This window comes from Piliocolobus tephrosceles, chromosome 10 (assembly GCF_002776525.5).
Source record: "Piliocolobus tephrosceles isolate RC106 chromosome 10, ASM277652v3, whole genome shotgun sequence".
Lineage (NCBI taxonomy): Eukaryota > Metazoa > Chordata > Mammalia > Primates > Cercopithecidae > Piliocolobus > Piliocolobus tephrosceles.
Genome location: NC_045443.1, coordinates 4010865 through 4022934, shown reverse-complemented (window position 1 = coordinate 4022934; position 12070 = coordinate 4010865). Strand labels below are relative to the sequence as shown.

Below are 12070 nucleotides of genomic sequence, written 5' to 3'. Positions count from 1 at the left end.
GGCTAATGACCCCAGCAAGACTGACTGCCTAGGCAAGCCTCCCACTTAGTGGCCTCCACTCCTTAGCAAGGGCTCCTGAGGGAGATAGGCTAGCGTGCCACTGGCCTCCTGTTTTGTTGTGCCTGGTGCTGGAAGGAATCCAGCTCTGGACAGACCAGGACACGTTGCTTCCATTTCAATAGAGAGGGTTATTTTTAGCAGCACATTAAAATCTACTTGAAGACAGCCCTGCTAAGACAAGAGACTGTTCCACTGCTGCTGCTACCCAAGCTATGAATTTAGGTCTCTTTCCTTCTGCAGCAAGACGATTTCTACTCCGGGAACTGCCAGCTGCCTCCCCGTTTCCCCATCCACAGTTGTACCTTGCTTCTCCTACTCCTTCTCTTCCTCTCTATTATGCATTAAGTTCCTAGCAATTAGATTTATCCCTCAAATGAATGATTGCCACTCGATTTAATTACTGCATGCTTGCCTGATTACACAGGAGCCTCTTGAGAATCACACCAAATTCCTTGTTGTTACTTCTTCCTCTCCTTACTGGCCACATTCATTAAACTAAATTTATTATGATATATGTACCTTGGTTTGATTCTTGCTCTGGTGAGAGGATTGGAAGCTCTGCACATAATCAACAGCCAAGAAAAGCTGAAGCTATAAAAATGCAAGGTTTTTAGTTACTTTCAAGACATAGAAAAGGTCTATGTTCTGTTTGAACTGTTTTAGTAATTTCCTAAGAATTTTCAGGGCTTCTGGCTACCCTTAAAAGCTTCTCTAGATTGATGGAATTGGAGTTGAGAGGAGAAAAGGGAATATATAGATTTACTATCAGCGTGCGAAATTGGGAAGGATGGTTTTATGAAGCAGGCCATTTAGCTGTTCCCCTTCTCCATCAAGGACCAAGGAAAAGAAATTGGCTTAAAGGACAACAAGACGGATTTAGGTTAGATCTCAAGGCCATTCACACGGATGGGCTGTGGAAGTTCCTTTGTTAGTGGTCTTTCTGAGTGGAGCAGTTCCTCCTGGACTATTTAGTGATCCTGTGTGGAGACAGGGGAGAGACGAGATGTGCTCTGAAAGCTCCTTCCTGCCTAGAGGAGTGTATATGTGTGAACTGAGGCGAGGACAATGCTGATTTAGGCTTGAGGCCGGTGAGGGGTGGCAGTGACGGTTCCTGCCTGCCAAGCGGGGAAAGCAAGGTGAGGCCAGGGCAGACCCTCCTGAAGGTGGTGGTCACTCCTCATTCCCCTCTGCTCCCCATGCCTTTGCAGCTGGAAGGTCAGTGCACGGCCCTGCATCATGACAAGCATGAGACCAAAGCTGAGAATACCAAGCTGAAACTCACCAACCAGGAGCTAGCCCGGGAGCTGGAGCGGACCTCCTGGGAGCTCCAGGATGCTCAGCAGCAGCTGGAAAGCCTTCAGCAAGAGGCCTGCAAACTCCACCAGGAGAAGGAGATGTGAGTCCAGCCTTTGTCCACTCCTCTGCTGTCCTCCAGCACCCCCCCCCCCCACTATGGGCGTGTCCCCTCGCCGCTCAGAGACCCTGTCTCCTGGCCTGTGAAATGTGGATTTGGGCTTGTGGCTCCCTGAGACTCTTCTAACACTCTTCTAGGATTCTGACCCTGTTAAGCAGACCAGTTCTGTGTCTAGCATTGCCTAGGATTGACAAGAAATGCACAGCCCTGTTCTCAGAAAATGCATTCTGTGATTAGAAAGACATGTTTTTCCACAAACAAATATGAGGGAGTCTATGGGCAAATGCTGAGTGAACAGACAGACCCTAGGTAACTGTCGTCGTGTAGAGACCTGGGAGGCCAAGGGGGACCAGAGGGAAGCAGGAAGGCTTCCGGGATCAGCATGTGATCTGATGGGGCATGTGTCACTGTCCTGGACTCGCCTGTCCATCTCTGCCCATTTTTTTCACCATGTTCCTCAGATTCAACTGTGTGGTCCCAGTAGGGGGAACCCACATCTCTCAGGGCCCGACCTGCCAATGGTGTCCAACCATGGGGGTTAGTTTACTAGGCAGAGGCACACCGAGGCAGAATCAAGCCTGGGTCTGCACCTTAAGCTGGAGGAGTCCCTGAAGAATCAGCCATTTATCTTGTCTTGGTAGTCTTAGGTTTTACAACAAATGTACTCTGAGGCTCAGGGCAGAGGACTCTCCTTTGTTTATTTGTATATTCATGTATCCATATAGTCAATGACTTCTTCATTTGGCAAACATTTATTCTGCGCTAGGTACCATGCTGGGCATTCAATATATCTCACGTATGTTGACCATCTGACATCCTCTATATGATCTTTAAATCATCCTGGGCCAGGCGTGGTGGCTCACACCTGTAATCCCAGCACTTTGGGAGACCGAGGTGGCAGATCACGAGGTCAGGAGTTCGAGACCAGCCTGACCAACATGATGAAACCCTATCTCTATTAAAAACACAAAAATTAGCTGGGCATGGTGGTACATGCCTATAGTCTCAGCTACTCAGGAGGCTGAGGCAGGAGAACAGCTTGAACCTGGGAGGCAGAGGTTACAGTGAGCCGAGATCGTGCCATTGTACTCCAGCCTGGGTGACAGAGCAAGACTCTGACTCAAAAAAAAAAAAAAAAAAGAAAAGAAAAAAAAAATTCCTGGTGTGGCAGGTTCTGCTATTATCGAGGAGGAAACTAAGGTTCAGAGGTTTAAGTAACTATCCCAACATGCCAAGAGTTACACACATCTTGCCGATTTTCCCTAGAGAATAACAAGCCTGCAGAAAATACTCTTACAAGAGTCGGACTGGCTCTCATTTACTCACACATTCGTTCATGCACTCTTCATTCATTCATTTATTCTGAAAAAAGTAATTGTGTGCCTGATCCTGGAAGGTACCAGGTAGTACTGAAAGTGTGATTTTAGGGAAAAGGGCAGTGCTACGTACCAGAACTTGTTTTATAGATGTTAACTCCCCTTGTTCAGAAGTGGAGGTGCTCACTCTGGGTGGCTGCTGGCAGGATTTTGGTCCACAGGCCTACATAAAACTGCTGTGCTGGTTTGACCTCTATGTGGAATCCTGTACCATTTGGCGCTAATTGCCTGGGGTAAAAGGAAGGAGACGTGTTTGGGCTGGAAATTTCACCCTAGTAAGATGTCTCCAGTTAAAACAAAACAAAAACAAAGAGCTCCCAAGTAGCTGACTTAAATTAAGCCCCTCCATCCCAATTCTTGGATGACCAATTGTGGAAGGACAACATATTTCATTGTGAACAAGCAAAATCAGTTCCTCCTCACTGAGAACAGGTCAACAAGGTACAGGCATTTAGCTTTACAAACAGAATTAAGGATGCAGGCTCTTAAAATTCAGTCAAGCTCTAAAAGCAACAAACATCTGAAGGCACAAGCATTAGAACAGCAAATGGAAATAAACACCCAGTGCTGGAGCATCACATCACAGCATGAGGATTCAAAGCTTTCTGAAGTCTTATCTTAATTAACCAAGCCAGAGACACAATCTCTGGAGGCTGGGAATTGAAAAAGAGGGAGGGAGGGAGGATTGGGAGGAAGAGAGAAATAGGACTCCAGAACCTTCACAACTTGTATTCAAGAAGCTTGAAGTTTCTTGTGTAGCCGGGAAGCATGCTGGGGCCTGGAGAGCATGTGCCATCCAGGGAGGCCGGGAGAGCAGTGCAGCGAGAGGCTTAGCTTGTTCTCCATGGAGTAGGGTTGCAGACCGGCAGATGGAGAGGACTTTGATGCTCTGGTTCACCTGGAGGAGTCCCTGAGGAATCAGTCATTTATCTTGTCTTGGTAGTCTTAGGTTTTACAACAAATGTACTCTGAGGCTCAGGGCAGAGGACTCTCATTTGTTTATTTGTATATTCATTTATCCATATAGTCAATGACTTCTTCATTTGGCAAACATTTATTCTGTGCTAAGTACCATGCTGGGCATTCAGTATATCTCACTTATGTCGATCATTTGACATCCTCTATTTGATCTTTAAATCATCCTGGACCAGGCGCAGTGACTCACACTCATTTTATACATGAAGAGACTGAGGCTCAGAGAGGTATAGTGATGGGCCCAAAGCCATGCAGCTAGTTAGTGCTGGATAACAGGGACGGAGCCCGGTTCTCCTGATAGTCCCGGGCTCTCCGACAGGGTCTTGCTGCCTCGTGCTGCTGCAGAGCAGCTGGGAGAGGAAAGGGTGGAGCTGGGAGGTAAACAGGCTTAGTCACTGATCAGCAAGAATTCTGAACAGGCAAAATTAATTTTCCTGATCTCTGAAGATGCTCAAGGTAGCGGAAGTAGATTTTAAAATGAGATAAAGAAAGAACTATCCAGCAGAGAGGTAATGTAAAGTTGAAGGTCAGCAGAGAAGCAGCAACTCCCTGTTTATTTTTTAATTAACTTTTATTTTGAGTAAGTAGTTATGACAAGGCACGCAATTCAAAAGGCACAAAAGGTTATATGCTCAAAAAGAAGTCTGTGGCCCCGACACGGCCCCGATCTGCAGTCATCAGAGCCACTGGTCATGGTTTCTTGTGGATCCTTTCAGAGTATGCTGTGTGTATATGCAGGCACAGACACATATATGTGCGTGCACACACGTGCACACGCATGCACACACACACACTTTTCCTTTATAAAACAGTAGCATACTAAGCATACTGTTCTGTATTTACATTTTTCACTTGACAATATGTCTTGTGAAGTGCTCCATAGCTCATCCCTCCCCTAAAACAAAGCCAACAGCAGTTCCCCTAAGGGTAACCATCAACGCCTCACCAATTACCACTCCAAACAACTGCAGGTTCTTTCTCTTTCAGTTTACATATTACCCATGTATACACTTTTAGAACCTCTAGGTTAGAAGGCCTTTAGAGGTCATTCAGTCAGATATCTGAGTGTCTTTTTTTTCAGAAGTGCCTTTCTTTTGTTGACACAAAAATATATTTCTGAATATATGTGTGTATATATGGATGTACAAATATCCAAGCAGATATATGTTTACTAGACAAACAGAACAGTACATGTGTTCACATGTATTGCTAATACAAACGTGTGTATATATAGCTCTGATGGTCACTGGTGCTGTGTATGCAGAGCCAGAGAAGACTTCGAATTTGGGAACTGGCTATTTGGTAAAACACTCTGTAAGAACCCAAACCTTAAGTCCCTGGTGAATGATTTTCCTGAGCAGAGGAAAAGCTGTGAGCTCCTGGTCACCCCTGGAGAGGCAGGACACAGGGTGGGGTGGGGGGACCCTAAAGTACAGCACCAGGATCTTCAGCTCCCAGGGCCCGGAGTCGGGAGCGGGCAGCTCTGCTCACAGAGCGCTCATCAGAGCAGTGTCCCGGACAGGGGTTTAGAGACCCAGTTTGGATGACGGGAAATACATTGTTTTTCTACAAGTTGAAATTAAATATAATCGGTAATAAAATGCCAAGAATTTACATCTCTGCAGGAGCCAGAGAAGGTTTGTTGCTTAATTGGAATTGTCTGAGTTGAACTTAGAATTTCATTCAGCCTCTTATTGCTGTAAATTGACTTTACAATTATTCTATAAAATGGGGAAAAGAGAAACATCATGCTGAAGGAATCAGGTTATTAGGAGCTTGGCAGGAGAGTCCTGTGGACCAGCATGTTGGTGCTGTTTTTGCCAGCTCAGTAATGAGATTGATGGGGTGGCAGAGGGGTCCTTGCCCAGCCCAGTGTGTGCACAGCCTGGCAGCCCTGACAGCCCATGGGAAGTGATGCCTGTATCAACTTGCAAGATGCTCCCTATGTGAAAAGCTGTGCTGCACTTTGGCAACGTGGAACTATAGACCCTTGTAGTAAGATCGGAGAGCGATTAAAAATTGTCTAAAGCATGGTATAGAACAGAGAAGGAAAAATGAAGACAGAATTGTGAAGTTAAGCCAGTTTCCCAATATCACCCGATTTCTTATTTTTTTCCTTTCCTTTCTTCCCTGAGTGATGCTGAAGACCTCCCCAATTACCCCATCCTTCCTTCCTCTTTTATTCTTCCTTCTTTTCCTCCTTCCTTCATTCTTTCCTTCCTCTCTTCCTCCTTCCCTCCCTTTCTTCCTTCTTTGCTCCCCCTCACCTCTTTTAGTCTCTCTTTTCTTTCTTCCCCCACCTATTTGCTGATTACACCTCCAAGCCAGGCGCTGTGTCGAGGATATCAATGTAAACAAACCAGATACAGCCCTTACCTCCCCACCTGAGTTGCCCTCTAGTTGCCCTGATTCACAGCCTCCCTGCTTCTCTCTCCCCTTCCTCACAACTCCTGTTACAATTAACGCGTTTGCACAGTGATATAAATGGTTATAATAGATACATTCAATCTCTGCATTACAGCTGGATCATAAGTCAGAGAAATGAATGCCCAATAGTGAAAAGTCCAGATATCTGGGGACTTTGGGAGGAAGGTGGGAAAGAAAAGGTGGTTCTTCCAGAACTCCTAAAAGCCTACCGCTCCAGCCTCTGGGTGGGGCGAGCATGGGAGGGAAGGTAATACCAATTCTGCTCTCACCCTTCAAGATCTGGCTGAGGAAGAATTTTGATTCTAATTCCCTGAAGTCTGGATAGGATAGGGCAGTTTGGAGCCTGGACAGACTCTTTAGTGACCATCCAGCCTATTCTTAGGTGACATGTGAAGTGGCTGTGGAACGAGCTGGGTCTAGGGGTAGGAGGGGACCCTGGTTCAGTCACGGATTGTCTGTGTGAACTGCAAAGACTTAGCAGACTTCTCTGATGGTCAGAGTCTATAAATTGAGGATAAGTTCACCTCCCAAATTGGGCACATGCAATGCCCAAAGCACTTACATACCATAGGAGCTCTCCAAGAGAAGGCCACGTTCCTCCAGTGCCCTCCATCCCCAGCGCGCCATCGCCTGCCAGTCTCCAGCATGAGGGGTCTGGGCATCCGGCTTCCACCTGGGAGCTCACCGCAATGTGTTTGCCTCCTCCTCAGGGAAGTGTACCGTGTGACGGAGAGTCTACAGCGCGAGAAGGCCGGGCTCCTCAAGCAGCTGGATTTCCTAAGGTGCGTCGGTGGGCACTGCCTGTGCTGAGAGCACTTCCCAGAAGCCTGGGGTCGGAAGGACCAGTCTGAGGGTCATCCTTGCCTACGTGCTGGAAAAATATGCCTGCGGAGAGCGCCCTCATTCCCTTGGTTCCCACCGCAGTGTTTGGACCACTGAGTAGCCACTGTGTTATGTTTGGTCCATTTACGCATGTGCCCATATCCAGTTTATTCCTCCTGGTGGGGAGGCTCTGCCCCACTCTTCTGAGTCCCTCATAGGACCATGCTTGGTACTGGATCACATGGGAGCGGAGCTGGGTTTTATTGAGCATTTAATCTATGCCAGAAATATTATCTCTTTCATCTTCAGCAAACTGTTAGGTGAGTAGGGCGGTTAGTTCACAGGAATTAACTGACGGGGAAGTTGATCTTCGATGAATGAGGTAATTTACCACAGGCAACGCAGCTCCTCGCTGATAGGGCCAGAATGGAAATCCGTAAGTCGTCTGCGTTCTGTTCATGTTTGTTGAATGAGTAAATGAATCGCAAACAGAGCACCAAGAAAAAGCTTCCTCAGCCTTCAGAGACCCCCGGCAATAAATTCACAGTTGACTGGTCTGGAACATGCACCACCCTCCCCTCCTCAGAAAAACAAACCTGTGCGGGGAAAGATGGAAGTTTTGATGTTGCCCGTGATGTTTGTAAGTCACTGCCGGCTGGGCACCTCTTGGGGAATGGTGAGGAAACAGAAGGACTTTGGGTTCTGATTTTTGAAGTGCAAGTGGTTTGGAATCACTTCCCAGTTATGTTATGAAGGTTTTTGTTTTTGTGAAAGCAAGGAGTGCTCACTCTGTCTGGTGTCTATGATGCTACCAAATGGAAAAGTGCTTCAACCTGAATGCGTTGCAGATTGACTGTGCTCAATACATGATTCGGTCAGGCCTCCAGAGCCAGGGAACACGCAAGGGGGTTCTTAGGTGACCAAGTTGTAATCCATTTGCGAGAAGGTCTTGATTCTTAGGAAGGCTTTAGTAAAAGGAAGAGAACAAAATGTATAAGGACAAGTTTGGGGTCTTTTTTTTCTATCGCATTTAGGAAAAAATGAAAGGGTAGATTCAAAGAGAATGCACAGGGGAGAATGACAAGGCAGCTCTCTACAAATACTTACGGGTCTTTTTAATGGAGGCTAGCATTTGTGCAGAATCACAAAGGGACTGAGACCTTTCTGTGCCATTGATGCAGGGTTACCCAGCTTAAGTCTCGCTGGCTAATGAAAGCTGAGAGGTGGAGGCAAGGCCTCATGGCAGATCTCTCCTTCACAGTGAAACCACCAGGAATCAAGGGAGAGAGAATGCTGCGGTGGGGGTGGGGGACAGCGGGAATATTGGGGGGGGCAGGGATGGGGTGGCAGTGGAATCAGGACGACAGCTGGGGTGTGACGGGGTGAGAAGGGCCGCCATCCGAAGGACAGTGGGTGCAAACACGAGCAATTTCAGGGCACTTGATTAGGAACAAGCACTTTGAAGCTGGATCTGATTCAAAACCCAGCACTTCCTCTCATTAGCTGTGTGACCTTGGGCAGTTGACTTAACCATTCCGAGTCTTAATTTTCGCGTGCCTAGCTTACAGGGTTCTTTTGAGAATAGGATGATACTCGTGAGTAGGAATCACAGCAGAGCAGCGATGTGAACAAAAGCAGATACGTTTCTTTAAATACTGAGGCTTCTGTATGGGGATGGCCACATCCCCATAAAACAGGAAGCCACAAAGGAAGAAACAACGCAGCATGCTTTCCAAAAATGGTGGGACTTTCCGGGTCTCCCAAGGTCCTCGCTCAGGTGCAAGGGTGCTAACTCACAGCTCCGTGCCGAGTGCCCTCACTTGGCATGAGCACCTCACTTTGCCATTCTCAGGACTTGTAAAATAACCTCCATGTCCCTCCTGACTTGTTTTGAAGACCCTGGCTGTGTGCCTGCCTGCTCACCCCATGCAGGTAACTGAAAACAACCCTGGCACATTCCTAATGTTTTCTGCAAGACTGGCGGAATTGGAAGTCAGTTGCCCTGGTGGTGACTCCTCAGGCCCCACCTAAAATCTCTTTCTATGGTGTACAATACACTTAGCAGAGCGCCTGGCCCACAGTAAGTGCCCCCATAAATGGCAGCGTTATGATGATTAGGGCCTAACCATGGCTGTGCCCTCCCTTTCCCTTCGGAAGTATAGGTTTGTTCAGAGGCCACTGGCCAGAAGAGTCATAGAATCACAAAACTGCTAAGCACTTTGAGGTCATCTGGCCTGCCCTCTCCACCTCTTGTGTTAATGGATGAAATTCCCAGTTGTGAACCCCAAGTGCATTCCGCAGTCGCACAGCAGACCCAGTCAACTCACTTTCCCAACTGCTCCTACTTTGAGTCCTGGAAAAAAGACTCCTCCTTTTCCATCCTCACGCTTGCTCCTGTTTCACAGCTGGAACCGTTCGATAAGAGCTTCCTCCCATGCCCGTGTCTCTGCCTTCTTCTCTGTTAAGGTGGATGTACTCCCCATGCTCGTCACAGAGGCCATCCCCAACCCCTGTGCCCAACTCACACTCTAGAATTAGAGCCTGTCCCTTCCTGGCTCCTCAAGGACTGTTCCAGCGTTAGTTCTTTCTCTCCTCCATTGTCAGTTTTATCTCTTTTGAAGAGACCTACAAATGTACTCTAATGTTTCTTGTCTAACATCTCTTGTCCTCACTTCCCCACCCAGCTACTTGCCATTTCTTCAACCCCTTTACAGCGAAATGTTCAGAAGAATTGTTTACATTCACTGTCTCCACTCCTTTTCTTCACATTCTCAACCCACCAATCAGGCCTTTTCCCCCCTGCTGTTCCACAAAAACAGTTCTTTACCCCAGTGGCCAGTGACCTCCATGTTACTAAAAATATTCCTCAAGTGTCAGGGCCCCACACTTGCCCCCAGCAGTCTATTCTTAGCACCACATCCAGAGGGATCCTTTGAAAACTGGAGCCAGATCTTGACATTCCTTTGCCAGCTGCCTCACCCTCACCACCCCCAGCCCCTTGGCTTCATATCTCATTTGGAGTAAAAATCAAAGTTCATACAGTGGCCCACAGGGCTGTGAAGAGACAGGTCCTGACCACCATCCACTTTTTCTCTGGCTTCATCTCCTAACTACTTACCCTTTGGGCTCTCTGCTTCCTCCTTTCTGTTTCTTGCTCACACTAGGTGTATCCCAGCACAAGGCTTTGCCCTAGCCTCTCCTCTGCCTGGAATGCTTCTCCCACTCCTTCAAGGTTCTGCACAAATGCTGTCTTATCAGTGAGGGCGTCACCGACCACTGTAGTTGAAATACTACTCCACCCTCTGGCTTCTTTTACTCCACTTTCCCGCTTTATTTTCTCAATAACAGATATCCCTCCACTAAAATACAAGTTCTGTGAGGCAGGAAGTTTTTGTTTTGGTCATTGGCATGACCTTGATGGCTAGAAGAGTGCCTGACATGCAGTGAGTGCTCAGGAGACATTTGAGTGAATGCGTGCATGCATGCATGAATGGATGAATGAATGGTGCACAGAGAGAAAGAAAGAGGGAGCCCAACGGGAAGCTCCCAGGTGGAGCTGGAATGCTGGGGTCCCCTCTGGAGGCAGTGCCCCTAATAATAGGAGAGGCCATGCATCATCCTGATGGGCCATGGGTGTCTCAAGGGCATTCAGTCTATCCCCCACGTCGGTGTGTACCTATCTGTACACACAAACTATCCTCTGCCGTTAATCACATCCCTGCAGAAGGAGATTCCACAGACTCCCTGGTCTTCCACACCACACCTTCCCCTGCACCCATCTGACTAGCGAATTGGCTGCCGTTGGATCTGTCAACTGCAAACTCCGTGTTTGAATAGATTCCCCTTTACCATCCACAGGGAAAGGAACAAGCACCTTCGGGATGAACGGGACATATGTTTTCAGGTAATTGGCCAGTTCTCCCTTACCTGTGGGGGACCAAGGGCTATGGTCCACTGGACAGCCAGATCCATGTCGAGACTGGCCCAGCAGTGTCCTGACACTTGGGATCTATTTGGCAGGATGATAGCATAAAAACGTTTTGCAATTAATAAAAATTCAGGGTGGCCTACTGGGTAACAGTGTGTTAACAGCAACGCAGTTTCCTCTTGGCACGACAAGACTGAAATATTTGGGAGGGTCGCACATTTCTTGGATGCAGAAATGATAGTTCTATCCATGAGATGGCGCAGTTGAAATGTCATTATCACTTCTAAACCAAAATGCTCACAGCTTTCTTCTTCATTTAAATTTTTATCTCACTGAAAATTTTCCTTTTTATACTGTCATAGACCACATTAGAAATATGTATTTCACTGTTTTCATACTTGATTTTATGAACAACTTTTCTGTATCCTATTGCCTACTCTTCCATACCTCAGTACCATGTCTCTCTCTTTCTCTCTCTCTATATATATGTAGTATATATATGTAGTGTATATATATGTAGTATATATATAGTGTGTGTATATAATGTGTATATGTGTGTGTATATATGTATGTTTTTATATATATGTATATGCTTTCCTAAATGACATGAAATCCTGTATTTATTTAAAGGCCTTCACTGTGGACCACACTGGCTAAAACCTAGGATTCCATGCTGTTACTCATCTTCCCCTTTAGACAGGAGCCACTGTCTGCTCTGAAGGGAAGAAAACTGAAGGCCAAATTGATTGATGTGACTTCCTAATTATCAGGATGACCATCCTATGAATTTCATGTGTGTCCCTGGGCAAGTCATTTACCACCTTGGACCATGACCCCCACTGTCACATGAGGAAAGTGAATTCCCATCCCCCCTCCATACAACAGGAATCTTTGAGAAAGATTCTTGGAAAGGGGATGTTGTGTATTGGACCCTTAGCTGAACAGTGACCTAGATATGGTCAGCAGAAGGCGGCTGGTTTGCCCTACATTAGATCTGACCTGCTTTATCATCGCACATCCTGAGGGACCGCATTACGCCACAGTTTCTTTTCCATCACTTACTGGCAG

The 12070-nt window shown here is 46.9% G+C and overlaps 1 protein-coding gene across 5 annotated transcripts in view; it reads left to right on the top strand.

The window, feature by feature from the left end:
• Positions 1-12070, top strand: part of CRACR2A (calcium release activated channel regulator 2A) — a 140184-nt gene that overhangs the window by 96941 nt on the left and 31173 nt on the right. For all 5 annotated transcript variants that reach the window (XM_023182944.3, XM_023182943.3, XM_023182940.3 and 2 more), the window contains 3 exons: positions 1269-1456; positions 6963-7034; positions 10933-10978. In XM_023182944.3, coding sequence (XP_023038712.1) covers positions 1269-1456; positions 6963-7034; positions 10933-10978 — 306 coding nt within the window. The remainder of the gene's footprint in view (positions 1-1268; positions 1457-6962; positions 7035-10932; positions 10979-12070) is intronic.